Source organism: Cupressus sempervirens, chromosome 3 (genome assembly GCF_028749045.1).
Source record: "Cupressus sempervirens isolate cs-2001-9-10 chromosome 3, ASM2874904v1, whole genome shotgun sequence".
Classification (NCBI taxonomy): domain Eukaryota; kingdom Viridiplantae; phylum Streptophyta; class Pinopsida; order Cupressales; family Cupressaceae; genus Cupressus; species Cupressus sempervirens.
In genome coordinates this window covers 803,305,025-803,319,709 of record NC_143120.1, presented here as the reverse complement: position 1 = coordinate 803,319,709, position 14,685 = coordinate 803,305,025, and the positions used below count along the sequence as shown (strand labels likewise).

At 36.3% G+C, this 14,685-nt stretch overlaps 1 protein-coding gene across 6 annotated transcripts in view; it reads left to right on the top strand.

The window, feature by feature from the left end:
* Window positions 1-14,685, top strand: part of HIT1 (Membrane trafficking VPS53 family protein) — a 262,895-nt gene that overhangs the window by 137,717 nt on the left and 110,493 nt on the right. For all 6 annotated transcript variants that reach the window (XM_089821981.1, XM_089821985.1, XM_089821986.1 and 3 more), the window contains exons 9-10: window positions 7,496-7,656; window positions 7,821-7,962. In XM_089821981.1, the coding sequence (XP_089678107.1) occupies window positions 7,496-7,656; window positions 7,821-7,962 (303 nt within the window). The remainder of the gene's footprint in view (window positions 1-7,495; window positions 7,657-7,820; window positions 7,963-14,685) is intronic.

Sequence of the window (14,685 nt, the reverse complement as noted above, 5' to 3'; positions counted from 1 at the left end):
TATATACAATTTGGAATGGTGATTTAACAGTACTCATGTTGATAGAATTATTATATGCAAATATTGCCTGTGGCAAAACCAAATCCTATCTTGTTGGCTTATCTGTGATCATACATCTCAGTAAATTCTCCAAACTCCTATTCACCATCCCTGTCTGTCAATCAGTTCGTCGATGATGTGCTGAGATGAAGTTCAAATCTGTCTTTATCTTTTTCCACAATGTGTGCCAGGAATATCCAACAAATTTAGTGTCTCGATCTGAAACTATGCTTTTGGTAGAACATGTAGTCGCACCAGTTCTTTGAAAAACAATTTTGCCACATGAGCAACATCACCAGTCTTCTTGCATGGAATGAAATGTGCCATTTTTTGAAAACTTGTGAACAACCACAAAAATCGAATCATGCCCTCGTGGAGCCTTTAGTAAACCAAGAACAAAGTCAATGTTGACATCCTCTCACAACTTCTCTGGTACAGGTAATGGCTTATATAACCCTGTATTTTGCTTTGCTCCTTTTGCCATTTGACATACTTTGAAACTTTGTACAAACTTAATGACATCTTGTTGTAACTATGGCTAGTAGTAATTCTCGCTAATTAGAGCCATGGTTTTATCTCAACCAAAATGTACAACCAACCCTGCACCATGCTTTTCCTTGATCAAATTCTCCCTTAATAGAACTTCTTGATGCAGGAGCATCTTGGGTTTGCAACAATCCTACTTGGTAGATAGGTTGACTAGCATTGTGGTTTTGCTCGGGAGCTGTTTGGGTAGTTGGCTCGATGAAGTATTCATGTCTTCGTTCACCAAGTTGACTCGGTTTATATGTCAGAGTACAGTGTTTGCCGAGTGACTTTGGTGGCTATCATGTGTCTGTTCAATGATATCTTGTTTCTCGTTCACCGAGTTGTTCTATTGGTTTTTCTTTGAGAGCCAATCTGTGTATTTAAATTGTGGTCATAATGTAATAAAAGGATCGATCATTGGAAAGCGTGTGGACCTAAATATGGGTTGTTGCTTTCTCCATTATTGATCTAGAAGTTTATTTGTACTGTTTTGTTCATTATAAATATGTAGATTATTTCTAGGTTTAGGAGAGGAGAGTAGTGGTAGCGATTAGAGAGATTGGAGATCAAGGATCTCGCATGAATGTATGAGGACTATTTTTGTCCTATATGATAGACTCTTGTTGCGTTGGCCATAATCGGGAAGGCCTCACAGCTCGACATGTATGAAGTTCGAATGAATAAAATATATTGATTAGCTTCCCCTTTTCTCTCTTTCCCATGTATTTGTTGTTGATTGTTGTTCTGCAAGGTTGTCCAGGTATTGGGTGAGCCTTTGGCCCTAATCCTTGACTCCCCTTGCGTTACTTCATGGAATGCACAATTGACTTCCTCTGAATAGCATATCATCTTGGATGATGAAATCCAACTACTTGGTTCTATCTAGAGTAACGGGTTTTCTACAAGCTTTCCAAGCTTCACCAAAATCAGGATCCTCTGGATACTAACTCTTGAGTTCCTTCAACCCAACCACCTCAATCTGCATCTTGATGAGTAAAAGTTGTCTCTTGCTAAGAGCATCTACAACCCTATTAGACTTCTTGCTCCTGTGTTTCAAAACTAACGTCGAACTCTGCAAAAACTCAATCCATTTCAAATACCCTTGATTCAACCTTCCTTGACTGTTCAAATATTGTAAAGCTTGATGATCAGTAAACAAAACAAATTCCTTAGGAAGAAGATAGTGTCTCCACTTCTTCAATGCTTGAGCTATAGAATAAAATACCTGATAATAAACAAATTTCTTTTTCTTGGTATCATTTAACTTCTCACTGAAACAAGCAACACGTTTATCTTCTTGGCTTAAAACAACTCCTATTGTAGTACCATTAGCCTCATAGTCTACTTCAAACACCTTATTAAAATCTAAAAGTGCTAAAATAGACTGATCTGTAAGTTTTTCGTTTCAACAAATTAAAACTCTTATTTTCTCTTGTGGTCCATATAGACTCTTTCCTATCCCTCTCATTGTTTTAGTCAAGGGTCCACATACATTGCTAAAATTCTTCATACATTTTCTGTAAAAGTTAGCCAAACCATGGAAAGATCTTACCTCAGTAGCACTCCTTGGAGTAGTCCATTCGAGGATAGCCTTCACTTTTTCTAGGCAATTACAAATTTGAGGTATACTAACTCTGTTTTCACCAAAATGCACTTCTTCAAATTAATCAACAATTTCTCTTCCCTCAACTTTTCAAACACTCTACGAATATGCAATAAATGCCTCTCCAATGTCTTATTGAAGATCAAATTATCATCTAGGTAAACAACGATAAACTTACCTAGAAATTCTTTTAGTACCTCATTCATGAGCCGCATGAAAGTGCTCGGTGCATTGGTTAGCCCAAAAGGCACGACTAACCACTCATACAATTTTTCCTTGGTTTTGAAGATAGTCTTCTATTAATCTCCTTCTCTGATCCCAATTTGGTGATATCCTCTCTTCAGATCTATCTTTGTGAAATGCACAACTTCCCTCAAACAATCCATAGTATCATCCATCATCGACAAGGGAAATCTGTACTTGATTGTGATCTCATTGATAGCCCAGAATTTGTACACATCCTCCATTATCCATTATTCTTTGGTGCTAATACGCTGGTATAGTACATGGACTTTGACTCTCGTATCAACCCCTTTTGCAACAACACCTGAACTTGCCTACTCAATGCTTCACCTTTTGCTGGTGTCATTTTGTGTGCTACCTTGTTTGGAAAAATGGCTCCTGGAATCAAGTCCATTTGATGACTTATCTTCCTCACTGGTGGTAATCCATCAAGCACATCATTGGATTCAATACCCTGAAACTCATCTAATAAATCTTTAACTTCTGTAGGTACATCTTCTACTTTCTCTTTACTAGCTTTCGAAATTATAGCAAAACACATGCTCATGCCTCATACCTTTTAGGAACCTTCTGCCATCAACAAGATGTATTTTGGCATTACTACATACCTTTTCTTCTATGTCCCTCAATGGTTTTGGCTTATGTCTCACTTCATCCTTTGTTAGGGAATAAGTATTCGCTCGACCATGCAAAACACGCCTGACAAATTGCCTTGGCCTACCCAACAACATATGACATGCATCCATGGGTACGATGTCACATAGTACCTCATCATGGTAGCTCCCAATTCTGAACTTCACTATGCACTGGTCTTTGACCATTTCCTAATGGTTAATTTGGTATAGGTGTGGGTGTTTCTACCTCTTGAGCTTTAACTTCGTGATCATCTCCTCTGACACCAAATTGTCGATGCCTCCACTATTGATAATCACATCACAACACTTATCCTCACACTCACACCTAGTGCAAAACAAGCTTCTCCTTTGCTCAAGTTTATTCCCACCACTTAGTAGGACTAGGACTTCTCCTCTTTCAGCATTTTCAGAATGGATGATTTGACATCTTCATCCAAATGTGCAACTTTGGCTTGGCCTTCAGTTCTCCTATCCGTCTTTCCTTAGCGTTGAGGACATTTATAAGCCCTATGACCTTCTCCACAATGAAAACATGTTCTATGCAAACCTCCTCGTCTAGGTCCTTGTCATCTTCCTCTTACTCTTTGATCCCAATTCTTGTGATCATGGAAATGATTGAAATTATTTCCCCTTTGATTTTGGCTACTGCTGGTGTCATCCTCCTTTTTTTGATCTTCATTTCAGCCTCCTAAGACTGTTTGCAGGATCTTCCACCACGACCTCTTCCGCTTAGCTTGCTCACAAACTTCTTGTTTAGCTTTTCCTCCACTCTTTGGGCAAACTAGTGCCTCTTCAACACAGTCCATTTTGACCAGACTCAACTCCTCTTGAATACTTGGCTTCAACCTATTATGTTAATGGGCAACATTCTCCTTGTCAGCTTCTACATGACCTATTCTCATGAGGACTTGATAAAACTCTTCTGTATACTCTTGAACAGATCTTCCCACTTGTTTTAACCCTTGCGCGTTTTCTTTAGCAAATCAAGCTCATAATTAACGAGAATAAATTGTCGCTTCAATTTATCTACCATGTGATCTCATTTTGTGATTTTCTCCTTTCCTTTTCTATTTTGCTCCAATTGAATCTCCTGCCACCAGATCTTCACATGACCCTTTTGTCTGGCCTTTGTAAATTTGGCCCTATCAAGATCCTCGATATCTTCGAAATCAAAATATTCTTCTAATTCATTGATCTAGTTGACCAATTCCTTTGAGTTAAGATTTCCCAAAAATGTGGGAACCTCAATCTTAGGTGTTTTTTCAATCTTGGAAATGGCCCTAAAAAACCTTTCATCCTCTTGGTTCAAAACTTCGCCTTCTCCTCCCTGATCAACATTTCCTTCTTCAACTTCATCCTCATTTTCATCTCTTCGGACAAGATTTATTGCTTTGTGAATCTCTTCTTACAATGCTCGCACTTGTCTGTGGAGGGTTCTAACCTTAAGTGGCACACCTTCAGCTCTTCCACCACATTCCCTTCATGGAGGCATTTTTTGCGCTTATTGCTGAAATTCTAAACCACGGTCTTAGTGCAAACGGTGTCACAATTGACAATTTGTCTATACACAGCCTTAAACTATGGTCATGGTGCAAACTACCTCACAATCGATGTGTCTACACACTCAAGAACAACTTGGCTCTAATACCAAATGATGGAGGGTGCTCCCCTTATTAACACAAGTAGATAATAGAAATAGAGAAACAACAAAAATTTGCAAGAGCAAAAAGTGGGCTTCTTATTATCTTCAAAAGTATGGAATTAGAGATTTCAGAAATACAATATGCAAAGCCACATGGGCATTTCCTTACAATATTCTGCAAGACAGAGCTGTGAGCAACCGCCCAAAACTGCCCTAGACAACCCAAACCCTTAAATTATGTAATTTTTGACATTTTATTACATAGAATCGGCTCAAAACTATTTCAAATTATAATTTTAGGCAGCCCAACTTCTAGAAGCCATAACTTCTTAATCATAGACCCGATTGGCTATTATAACCACTTTTCGAAAACAATAGCTTTTGATCTACATTGGTTGACAGTGCAAGCGCCCTTCAATTAGTGTTCACCCTGTTTCAGAGCCTCTAAGGCCTGCAAAATTGAGCTCAAAGTGTTTATACCAAAACTTCATACTGAAAATCCTCATATGATATGGTAATGAAACTCAATTGGTAGGCTGATATATCTAAGATGAATCTCCGCTCGTGAAATCAGAACATTCTGAGCTTGTATGACTGACTTACTAAATATAATAAGTTTCTACAAATAGCAACGCTGTACTGAAACAACCCTTATTGAAAAGATAGAAAAAAAATAATTTTTGGGTGATGAAAGATTGCCCTTACACCCAGGATGCTTCTGCATTATATCTGTATTCGCCTCACATTTTACATGCTTGTAAATATTTCTGTTTTTATTGTGAGACACATCAAATATGGATACCTTGTGTATGGATGCCATTTTGGTAGTTGGAAGTATTCCTTCCTGAAGTCAATATTTATCACTGGGTTCTCATTAGTGTTGGCCACTCTTTCTAATGCCTGACTTGGAAATTTCTTGAAATCAGGGCTTGTATTCACAATAAATTAAGTACTTTTTATTGGTTGTGGAGTTTACATCTGGGAAATTTCTTGAAATCAGGGCTTGTATTCACAATAAATTAAGTCCATTTTATTGGTTGTGGAGTTTACATCTGGCATGAAGATCCTATTTGATGTGGGTGCTATGGTTGAGATTTTCACATTGAGTGCAGCCTCTTCTTTTTACACAGGAGCATCCTGGGTGAATCAGCAATTGGCAACCAAAAGTATTTTATATACATTGTCTTCAGTTTGATTTTGGCTTTTAGTTTTTACATCCTCACCAAATTGGGATGACCAAAATTTTGTTCCAAATTGTGGTTGATGAATGCTGTACTACGAGAACCTTGTTTTTGTACATGACAGCAAGTGACGAGAATATTTTATTCATCTCTAAGGCACAAGCTATTAGAGAATGCTTCTCCCTGTTATATTTTTCAAGCTCAGCGTTCATGATATTCCCCTTTCTTGGGTGCCATCTTTTGAGCCATCTTACGTGTTTTTTGACAAAAATGATTTTATTATGTCAAATCGCCCCTAGCACTTGGCACCTATTCCTTGCTAGCATGTGGCTGTGGGGGGTAGAGCTAAATCTGCACTGGGTGTTGGAAAACTGTTGCCATTGGAGTTTTATATTGCTGATTGTAGATGAAGATCGCTGGAGCAGAGTTGACTGTGTTTGAAGGCTTGAATAATCTACCCAAGAGTTGCGCCAACTACTATGGTGCTAGTCTATTTTTGAGCTTTCTATTTGAAGTTTGGAGGCCATTTCAAGTCTGAGATATGTAATAAAAGTCTGATTGCAGTATATTGTTTGATGCTATTTGATAATGTAATGGTATTCGGATATGATCTAATGCAAAGCAATCTTTATTCTCTTTTAGTGTGATGTTTACTTTCAATATGTGTGCAACACCAAGATGAATGAAACATGAAATAGAGAACAACTCTGCATTTCTGTCTTATTCTATCAATAAACTTGAGAAAAAAAAACCAAAAAGCAGGGGTGAACATTTCAAAAGCAATTCAGATTTCTTGAATGAGTACTCTTGGTGCAATTCTGAGGAATTGTGGCCAGTGGTTTCATTCTTTGCAGGAGCACTCCTTTGTTTCTTGAACTTTTCTGTATCAACATTTAGAAACTATCTCTTGAAGTTTCTTCTGGTCATGGGCTCTTCAATAGCAGGACAGGAACAAATTGTTCTGATACTATATAAACAGGCAAAGAGCATTGAACAAAGTATTATTGACTGAGGTGATTAAATACGATGAGAATGTTAGCTGAGAGAGAGAACCAACCATTAACTATCAAGAAAGAAAGAGAGAACCAACCAATCACCCAAAAGTACCTATGCTATTAACAAATAACAATAATTATAAGGTTTGATATTATTGTCAATAAATATTGCAATGATGTTATATAACACAGCTAATTTTCCTAGCAGGAATATCTTTTGACAAAATTTTATTTAATTTTTCTTTTGCATGAAACTGTAGTGCATGTTTAGATGTGACATGGGAGAGTTCACATTTTTGTCTATCCCATAAAAGTTTTGGATGGTTGCAATGATGCGGATTCAAGGATGAATAATCCAACTTACAATCTTTAAAAATGAACTTAATTTGATGATGGAATCTAATCTGTTATAAACAAATAGAGCTGGGAAACATGTTGTTCTGGCATTTTACTTGCAAGACAGTTGTTTGTCTAAATTTTGTTGTTAATGAAATTCTGAACTCGGAAGTATCTACTATCCATGCCAGTTTTTGTTGTTGATTATTCTTTATTGCCTTTGGAACTTTAATTATCTGTATTTATCTGTTTTGGTTCATTTGTTTCTGATAAACTCTTAAATCTATGTGAAGTTTGGGGACAGCAAGGCTGAAGGAAGATAGTAATTTAATGCAACAATTGGCCGATGCTTGCTTAGTAGTTGATGCTTTTGAACCTTCTGTGAGGGAGGAACTGATAAGAAACGTGTGCAACAAGGAGCTTACAGCATATCAACAGATATTTGAAGGGACAGGTTTGTTTCTGCTTGGACATCTTTCAATTTGTTAGCGAATGATGTTTTGATGTTTTTCTCGAGTTCAAGAAACAAATCTTATTTTATCCATAGCTTTGTATTGATAATTGTTTTTTTCCTATAGTTGTAAACTTTTAATAAATATTTGGATTTTTGAAGAACAGAAGTGGCAAAGTTGGACAAGGCAGAACGTCGCTATGCTTGGATCAAACGTCAACTCCGAGCCAATGAAGAGATTTGGCAGCTCTTTCCCCATTCTTGGCGGGTTCCCTATCTACTGTGTATCCAGTTTTGTAAAGTAACGAGGTTGGCTTTCTTATTTACACTCAATTAACATGTTGGCTATAGTCTGCATTAGAAATTGACAGACAATATTTATCATGTGCAAAGAGAGGTGTTTGTTTATGAACGATGGAGGTGTGGTAGGAAAGTGTTCAATATGAATAATGGACTACAAATATTTGGACTGTTCTTGGTTTTCTTTAGCAGGAGAACGTATTTGATATATATTATGACTACCAAGATATATTTGTTGTTTATATCACATGAGTGTATCTTCCACATGCTTAAGGTTTCTGATTTTCTTATGATATGGAAAAATTTTAGTACAAAAATATTTGGTCTTAAGATGATATTGATCTAAATTACTTTCTTTAATTATAACTGGATTAAGGCTTTTGAATTAGTAACTACAGATTTTAAGGGTTCTAATTAAATAGAAGATTAGACTCTGAATCATTCTTTAGATACACAATAAATTGGAGTACGCATATCATTGTTATGTCCCCAGCTCTTTCCCCATTCTTGGCGGGTTCCCTATCTACTGTGTATCCAGTTTTGTAAAGTAACGAGGTTGGCTTTCTTATTTACACTCAGTTAACATGTTGGCTTTAGTCTGCATTAGAAATTGACACAGACAATATTTATCATGTGCAAAGAGAGGTGTTTGTTTATGAACGATGGAGATGTGGTAGGAAAGTGTTCAATATGAATAATGGACTACAAATATTTGGACTGTTCTTGGTTTTCTTTATGAGTAGAACGTATTTGATATATATTATGACTACCAAGATATATTTGTTGTTTATATCACATGAGTGTATCTTCCACATGCTTAGGTTTCTGATTTTCTTATGATGTGGAAAAATTTTAGTACAAAAATATTTGGTCTTAAGATGATATTGATCTAAATTACTTTCTTTAATTATAACTGGATTAAGGCTTTTGAATTAATAACTACAGATTTTAAGGGTTTTAATTAAATAGGAGATTAGACTCTGAATCATTCTTTAGATACACAAAAAATTGGAGTACACATATCACTGTTATGTCCCCAATTTTGCTTCTTCCTAAGCATTAGTTATTTTCAGGGAGCCTATTATTAGTAGTCCCCGTTGGCTATTGCAGTGCAGTGATTTGGGGTCATTCAGCTGACCATTTGGGCATCTATTCCAATAGTTGTAATGCTTCCTTTACAAAAGTCACTTTATAGTTATTTCCCTCCAAGTTCAATTTAAAATTAAAATTAGGAAGATAAGGAGACAAAGAAACAGAATACCAAAAGACAAGCTGATGGAAGACCAAGAGTTTCGTGGAGATTGTTATAATTGTATGAAGAGGACTATTGAAGGCACGTTCAGATGTTTTGTTGAAATTGATGAATGAGTCTGATGCTATGGCACTACTTGGAATATATGGAGACAAAAACCTTCAAGATTTGTGAAGAGCTGGACAGAAACCTAGTTCTGAGTCGACAACTGTGCTTATTTGGAAAGGTTTGGAATTTAACAAAAGGTATTTGTGAATTTGAGATGAATGAAATATTGTTTTCTGAATGCTTTATATAATTTGAATATTTTTGAGGTTAAATATATTTTGAATGTTTTAATTCGGAACATTATGGGAAAATGATCTGTAGATCTTGATTGTATTTGTTGGAATGAAGGGCTAAAATCATATATTGAAAATATTTTCATTACCATGAATATTTTTTTGGCTCCTTTTCGTCTCTGTGGGAGAGGAGCTCTCTGAATGCTTCAATAATGTTCAGCAATTTCAAATAAAATCGTGAGCGCCAGAGTGGATACATACAGAGCCTTCTCTGAAATGGACTCAGTCCTAGCTTAGCAGATCATCTCACATTTCCTATCAGGTTATTTCTAAATGATTGCATGCTCCCGTTCTGAGCTATCGTGGAACAACATTGGAAATGAAATCTCAGGAAAATGAAGCTGGGCAAAGTTAATGTATCACTGATATGTTTTATGCTGGAACTAAAGTTCATTGCAAGAGAATATATTTTAGCAAGCTGTGAATTTTCTCCTTTCCATGTGTGGAATCATTCTCAAGTCTTCATTGAGTCCATTGCAAGTGAATATATTTCAGCTCTTAGAAGAAGTGTCATGTGGTAGTGGAATCATTTTCATTGCCTCATCGAGTTCTTCATCCATTTACATTCACTATTTGTATGAACTGCTGAGTATGGGCATTGATCTTTTAGAATTCTGGGGCTTTTGAAGGCAAGACAGCTTCTTGACTGGTTTGGTAAGGTGAGCAAACCCAGTTCATAATGGGGTATTTCATGTTTTGATAAACCCCAAGTATGTTGTGTAGGGGCGACAGTATTTACAGTATTGAAAGCATTGATTTGGGTGGCACACTCAAGTAGAGAGCTGTCAATACCAGGTGCCGCTAATAATCCACTATTTTGTTCTCTCACTGAGCGCTACATTCTCCTCGTTTGGCAATATGAGAGCAAAGTGTGTCAGTGTAGACAATCAGTCCTGATTTTAATTTCCTGCTCCATTTCTTTTGGAAAGCAAATTTATGAATGCAAATCTGAATGAATTCAGTTATCACTGAAAAAATGTTACTGGTAAAATCTGCTCTTCTAGAGTAGCATTGCTTAAGCCTATAACAGCAATAGCATACATTTTATGCTGAACAATGACTTATTCATTATCATATGTTTGCATGTAAAGTATTTGGTGAAATGAGTCTATGGAAAATTAAAAATAGTTTCTGAATGTTAAGACAGCCAAGTGATTGATGAAATGAATGCCCAATATTATTGTGTTTTGTGACACAAGAACTAAGAAATCTCAGGACAGACCCTGCAAAACAACCGTTTCATGAAATGGCTAAGTTTCAAAATTAAAATTCTGTGTCAAAACGGGTGAGGGAAATTGCAGTATTCTCCATCTCAGTGCATCAGTTTATTTGTGATTTCCCTTCTAGAGGTCCTTCAAGCTCCGTTTATGCACACTTACTGTTTTTAGTAATCACTTGGATGTTTGGGTCCATGCTTACTATTTATGGTAAGTCATCTAGATGGTCAAAGGGCACCACTGTTATATCTAAAAAGTTGGCAGGATTAATTGTTGGTTTTGTATTTGACATTTAATGGAGTTCAATGATTTAATCTAACTAATTAAAGTCTAATTTAACATTGACTTTAACATAATTAATTAAATTAAATATCTTTATGATCAAAGAGGATATAAGGGGCTAAAGGCGCATTTAATATATGAATGTCATAAAGTATGTAATTATTGTGCCAAATAGTGTGCTAACTTAAGGAGTTTTAAGGATATTAAAGTGACTTTATATTAATTAAAAAATTATATGAAGAGGTTACTTTATTATTATTTCCCATATGCGAGTTAAATATTAAATTATAAAAGTGGGAATTTTAAATAGGGTTTTAGGAAACTTCATGAGATGATTATAAAAGGGATTGGAGGAAGTCATTTGATATACCTGGTTTGTTTAATTTCTCTCTAAGAAGCTTGAGAGTTTTTGCTTTCGTTTGTAGGAAATCTAAGGACGAAAACCTTTGGAGGTTATTTGTTGTGTGGAACGAAACCTATCCAGCCTATAAGGTGGATTCGTTCATGAATTCACATTAAGTTTATTGTGAGAATTTGGCATTGGGAAGGAACTGGAAATATCATTTATTTGCATGACTACAATTGCTAGGGTTTATCCATTGGTTTTAATACTTTTTTCTAGTTGGGCGACTTGATTTGGACTGAGATTTGGAAGCCATTGTAGGTGGGATCATAGTTTTATCATTGCTACAAATACTTAATGAGATTATTAGAAGGGTTGAACAAGGTACAACTAGGGTTGAAGGATAGTGGTTCATAGAACTTTAGAAGCATAGTTACACTGCACTGGGGGACTGGGGGATGGGGGGATAAGTTTTTGGGATGGGGGGACATAGGACCCTTAATTTGGGGACGACAGGGGGACGGTAGGGGGACAGTGACAGGGGACCAGGGGGTTGTATATAGTATATATTGTACATATGGTACTTAAAATGCTAGTTATGAAAAGATGTGTTGCAATATAAGATATAAAGATGTAAAAGAGTAAATACTTGAACATTGCATTGAATTGGAGCAAGCATCAAACATTGAACATAAATAGTCAAATCAGAAATAAGTTAACACTGGAATGCCCCCCATCCTTGGTGGAGGTGGTGGGATCTGTTGGTGCTGCTATGGACAGGGGAACACAGTCCCCAAGTCCTCGATGCGTGGGGAAAAAAGTTGGGGGGAAAGGGGGGGGGGGGGGCGCGCGTCCCCATGTTACTATGGGGTTCTTATAGCTTACTTAAAGATTTATTACAAAATTCTTATGATATGGCAGTTGCCGACTTATTGATTGGTGATTTTATCTTTTTAGCATACTCCAGCTATCAATGGCTGCCCTGCTTGGACTATTATTAGATTATTAGATATGGCTTGGCCTATAAGGATTAGTGGCTTGCATGCAGATGAGTGGGAACCTCACATATTGCGACATATTCCATATGGAGAGTTTACCTCTCCAGTTTAGATTATATTGGTCACAGTATTGATATTCTTGATGCTGACCCAAGTTATAACAGCAACATCTAGAGTCACGATGAGTTTGTTTCCTTGCATATGGGAAGTGTGTTGGGTATCTATTTATTCAACTGGCTGATTCATAAGGTTGTAGATTCAAAAGGTTGGAGATTCCTACACCCAGGATTGTACTGATAGGTTGGTTTGGCATCCACACACTCTCTTCACTCAAATAATTACCCTTCTATGAGCTCTTCACTCTTCTTGCTGCTGTTGGGAAAATTAGAAAACTATGAAATAAATGGAAATGAGAAAACAAAGAGATTCAATGGGATTTCAACCTCTAAATGGGCCCCACATACGCTAGGGCTAGCAAACAATAAAAAACAATATAACAAAACCTTTTAAAATATTTTTCTTGAAATTTATAAAATGCCAAAATGGGGGAAGGCCGACTGTCCCCAGCTAGCTCGAGGGATGCGACCCAGTCCCCAAGTCCCCAAACTAGGATGTGGTGACGTCTCTCTTCCGGCGGCGAGTTGGTGGCACCTCTAGAACATGTGAACGTCATTCCCCCACCTTGGGTGCAACGCTGTCTCAGGTGCGGTAGCTCAAAATGGCGGGGGCATGTACTATGTTTAGAAGACATTTGTTGTTGTTATTAACCATTATGGTCATCATTTGATACAATTACGTCATCTACAATTTGTTTGGCTTCAATGCTAGCTTCCAGATGTGAGGATTCATTGTGATTTGTAATAAACCTCAAATTTGAATTAATTAGTTTTCTGTTGTAACTTGACCAGACTTATATTAGGCCTGATTTGAGGCTAATAAAGTGGCCTTTCATTTAGAAATTTGTTATTTATGTTTTATGCATTTCTCTCTTTCATTTCTATATGTTCTCTCATCATTTTATATTTAAACCAAATATCCAAAAACAAAAAAAAAAAACTTAGAAGACAGAATCAGACCTTGCATGCAAAGTGTTTGATAACATGTCAAACAACCAAATCTGAAAAATCAAATCAGATTGAGCAGGGGTTCTTACAATCACAAATTAAGGTAGAATCAAATGCAACACCTTTCATACTTTATTAGGTGCGAAATTCGTAATAGTACATGGCGAAGACAACCATGCTCGATTGAAATAACAGCTACAAGAAAATTGAACTATGACTGCATAAAACATAACGATAAATTGCAACTACTATACTAAGTCCCTAACCATGTCATAGTAACTTCTAAGTGAGGATTACTCTATCTGAATTTACAATAACTCATTGTATATCGTTCAACAGGGTGAGGATGAGTTGCAGTGCCACGAAAACTCCTATATCACTGGATTCTTCTCCACAACAACTATAAGTGTCATGCCAACTCATGATTGTGGACATCGATTTTTCATTAAACTATAAATATGACCTTTGGCTAAGAACTGCTTAGTTGACTAGCACTTTTTTTTTTTGCATGTTACATCTTGGTTTTTAATTTTTCAATATATTGAACAAATGAATATGTACATTTATAGCAATTATGCTGACAATGTTTCCTTAAGAAACAATTGTTCAGTGATGCAAATTTAGAAACTATCCAAACAAACCAAAATCACATTAGATACTTTAGTCCCCGCTCTGATGATAGCAAACAGCATTGGTACAGTGGTTACCTAAACATGATTCAAACAGTTCCCTACATATTTAGTACCTATGGTTGACCATTAAATAATTAAATAATTAAATATTATTTAAATACCCTCATTTAATGGTTAATTTGACAACTATACGAACTTGTCCTCTAAATCTTTCAAACTTGTGTGGGTTTAGAGACTTGGTGAGTATGTTTGCAATATTTGAAAATAGCTTCTGGTTTAGATTGTGTATGAATTTTTTATCATCAATGTTTCAGATCACACTTTGTGATCCATCATCAGGATGCCAGTGAAAAGAGATGGATGAAATCATGAGTTGCAAACCAGGTCAGTCTCCAAGGATATAAGAAGGAAATCATATGATTTCATGCATCTCTTTTCACTGGCATCATGATGCTGGATCACAGAGTGTGATCTGAAACGTTGATGATAAAAAATTCATACACAATCTAAAACATAGGCTATTTTCAGAGTTTCTAATGGGTTGTGGAAAATTGATAACATTGATGTTTGCAATTTGATCCTTAGTTTGAGCTTAGAACATAT